This window comes from Corvus brachyrhynchos, unplaced genomic scaffold (assembly GCF_000691975.1).
Source record: "Corvus brachyrhynchos isolate BGI_N302 unplaced genomic scaffold, ASM69197v1 scaffold166, whole genome shotgun sequence".
NCBI lineage: Eukaryota > Metazoa > Chordata > Aves > Passeriformes > Corvidae > Corvus > Corvus brachyrhynchos.
The window spans coordinates 172,870-175,975 of NW_008239671.1; the positions used below are offsets into that span (position 1 = coordinate 172,870).

At 58.2% G+C, this 3,106-nt stretch overlaps 1 protein-coding gene across 1 annotated transcript in view; it reads right to left on the reverse strand.

The window, feature by feature from the left end:
- Positions 1–3,106, reverse strand: part of DCTN1 (dynactin subunit 1) — a 51,114-nt gene that overhangs the window by 17,680 nt on the left and 30,328 nt on the right. The window contains 4 exon segments of the mRNA XM_017742383.1: positions 544–703; positions 1,265–1,343; positions 1,646–1,850; positions 2,581–2,778. Of these exon segments, the coding sequence (XP_017597872.1) occupies positions 544–703; positions 1,265–1,343; positions 1,646–1,850; positions 2,581–2,778 (642 nt within the window).

Consider the following 3,106-nt stretch of genomic DNA (forward strand, 5'->3'; position numbering starts at 1 on the left):
ACCCACCCACTGCCAGGACCCCAATCCAAACCCATCCAGTGCCAGGACACCAATCCCAATCCATTCAGTGCCAGGACACCAATCCCAATCCATCCAGTGCCAGGACACCAATCCCAATCCATCCACTGCCAGGACACCAACCCCAATCCATCCATGTGCCAGGACACCCATCCCAATCCATCCAGTGCCAGGACACCAATCCCAATCCATCCATCCACCTTGGAGGGATTGCAGGGAACAGGGATCCTTCCTGTGAGCTTCCCAAGGAAGGATCATCCTCATCATCCCAGCAGGAAGGTGGGATGGGCGGGCACGGAGCAGCCCTGGGAACACAGAGCATCGTCCGTGCCCTGTGCCCACATCCAGGCAGAGCCCAGCACAGCCCCACTGCTGGAATAGGATGTGGGATTAGGGAGTATGGGACCAGGAGTGTTGGTCCCTGCAGTGGTATCACCACACGTGGCTCTCCAGGAGTCTCAGTGCCCCAAATGTCCCCAAACTGCCACGAACGGTCCCAAAAATCCCGTCCCACCTGCCCCTCACCTGCTCCTTGAGCTCATCCACCGTCTTCTCCGCCTGCTTCACCTCCTCCTGCAGCTTCTCCCGCTGCTGCCGCAGCGACTCCAGCTCCGTGTTCTTCTTCTCCATCTGCTTCTGGAGCTTCACGTGCTCCTGCTTCTCCGAGGCGGACAAGTCCCGCATCCTGGGACAGCCACAGGTCCCGTCAGGAACACTGACGGGATGCTGCTCCTGGGGGGCACCAGCAGAGCCAAGACCCCCTGCCCGCTCCAACCGGGATAATGGAGCTCATCCATCCCCATCAGCCCCTCCCTGGTGGGGACATGAGCAACGTTCCCAAATCCAGCTCATCCCCAGTGAGGGATGGGTCCCACAGGGACTTCTTGGTTGTGGAATCCCAAAGGAAAAGCCTCTGAGCCCCAAGCCCTGGAAGGTGGGATCACGCAGGGCAAGGCAGATCCCAGGGCTGGGCAGGGTCTGGATCACGCTGCTGGGATACTGAGCACCACATCCATGGGGAATTAGGCACGGGAATGGTCTGGAGTGGCTCATTTTGTCCCCATCCCCACTGATTCCCTGGGACAAGGCACTCTGCCTTTCCCTGTGGATGCTTTAAGAGCTCGGCAAAGATCCAAGATCCATCAGCAGGGAAGACAAGGGCTGCTCCCAGAAGGGGTGTGGAGCCATGGACTTAGGGACTTAGAGGCCTGGGAAGGAATTTTGGGAAGCACAGGTGGGCTCCCACCTGACAAGAGCCTCCTTGAGCCTGGCGTTCTGCTCCTCCAGCTGTTTGACCTGGTAGCTGGATGCTGCTCCGTCGGAGCCTGCGGAGGAAGGGAAGGATCAGAATCCCAGAATCCCGGACTGGTTTGGGTGGGAAGGGACCTTAAATCCCACCCATTCCCACCTCATTCCGTGGGCAAGGACACCCTCCACTAGACCAAGGTGCTCCAAGCCCCTCCAGCCTGGCCTTGGACACTTCCAGGGATGGAGCAGCCACAGCTTCTCTGGAAAAATCCATTCCAGTGCCTCCCCACCCTCATAGGGACAAATTTCTCCTCAATATCCCGCCAAACCCCACCCCCATTCCCCACTCTCCAAGCCCAAAGTTGCTCTCCCTTCCCACCTTTCTCCTCGATCTCGTGCTTGAGGATCTCCAGGTCCATGGTGAGGTATTCCACCTTCTCCTTGAGGGAATCCACCTCCTGCTGCAGGGACTCCGCCCGCTCCTCGGCCATCTCCTTGTCCAGCGTGGCCATCTCGATGGCGTCGGCCGTGTCCGCCATCTCCTCCATGTACCTTTCCTTGGCTTCCAGGGCATCCTTGGCTTCCTGCAGGACAACACAGCAGGTGAGGGGACCCCAAAACTCTGGAGAGACCCCACAGTGGCCCTCAGGAAATTCTTGTCCCTCAAGGCTCTCCCAAATCCAATGGATTTATCTGGGATGGGAGGGGGCGGCCCAGTGCTCCAGGGTGTCCCGCTCCCCTCTTCCCTGCTCCAAACCTGGCAGGAAAACCATCTGCAGGTGAAGAGAAAGGGATGGAGACAGGGAATACTGGAGCAGACAGATAAATCCCTGGGGCAAGAAACCAGGAATCCACCCTGGAAAAGTAGGGCAGGGAGAAGGAAACGCTCCTTGGCTGCTTGGATGGAGTCCTGGGAGCTGCAGGAACAGGGGAGGGGGAAAGGGAAGCACCTGGGCAAGGAGGGGAGAGGGAAACTCCTGGAAAGAGAGAGAGGGAAAAGGGGAGCACCTGGAGAGACAGAGGGAAGAAGGAAGCACCTGGAGAGAGGAGGAAGAAGGAAGAAGGAAGCACCTGGAAAGAGGGAAGCACCTGGAAAGAGAGGGAACAAGGAAAGCCATGTCCCACCTCGGCTCAGCCCCGATTCCCAAATGCACCTGATGTTGATTAGGAGCAGAGGAAAAGACCTCGAGTCGCACCAGGGGAGGTTTGGTTGGATAATGGGAAAATCTCCTTCCAGAAAGGTTTGTCAGGGCTGGAATTCCCCCTGGAGTCACCTCTCTGGGCACTGCCCCATTCCCAGGGACACTCGCTCACCTTCTTGGCCTCCTTCAGGCGCTTCTGGAGCTCGGCCTGTTGCTCCTGCATTTTGCTCTTCCATTCCTGCACCTGCTCCAGCTGGATCTTGTACTTCTCCAGCTCCTTGAGCTTGGCCTTGTCCTCATTCCGCTTGATTTTCAGCGTCTCCAGCTTCTCCTCAAGGTCCCGGACCTGAGCACGGAGATTCTCCTCCTCCTACAACACCAAGCCAAGAATTAGGGAAGGAGCAGGGACATCCCTTGGAGAGAGCTCCGGGGATGTTCCTGGAAGCCCACGGAACCGGGCCTGACTTTTGTCATCGGTACTGGGGCAGTTTGACAAGAGAGGGACTTGGGACAAAGGATGGAGAGCCAGGACAAGGGGGAACGGCTTCCCACTGCCAGAGGGCAGGGGTAGATGGGATTTTGGGAAGGAATTCCTGGCTGTGAGGGTGGAAAGACCCTGGCACAGGGTGCCCAGAGAAGCTGGGAAGTGTCCAAGGCCAGGTCGGATGGGGCTTGGAGCACCCTGGGCTAGTGGAAGG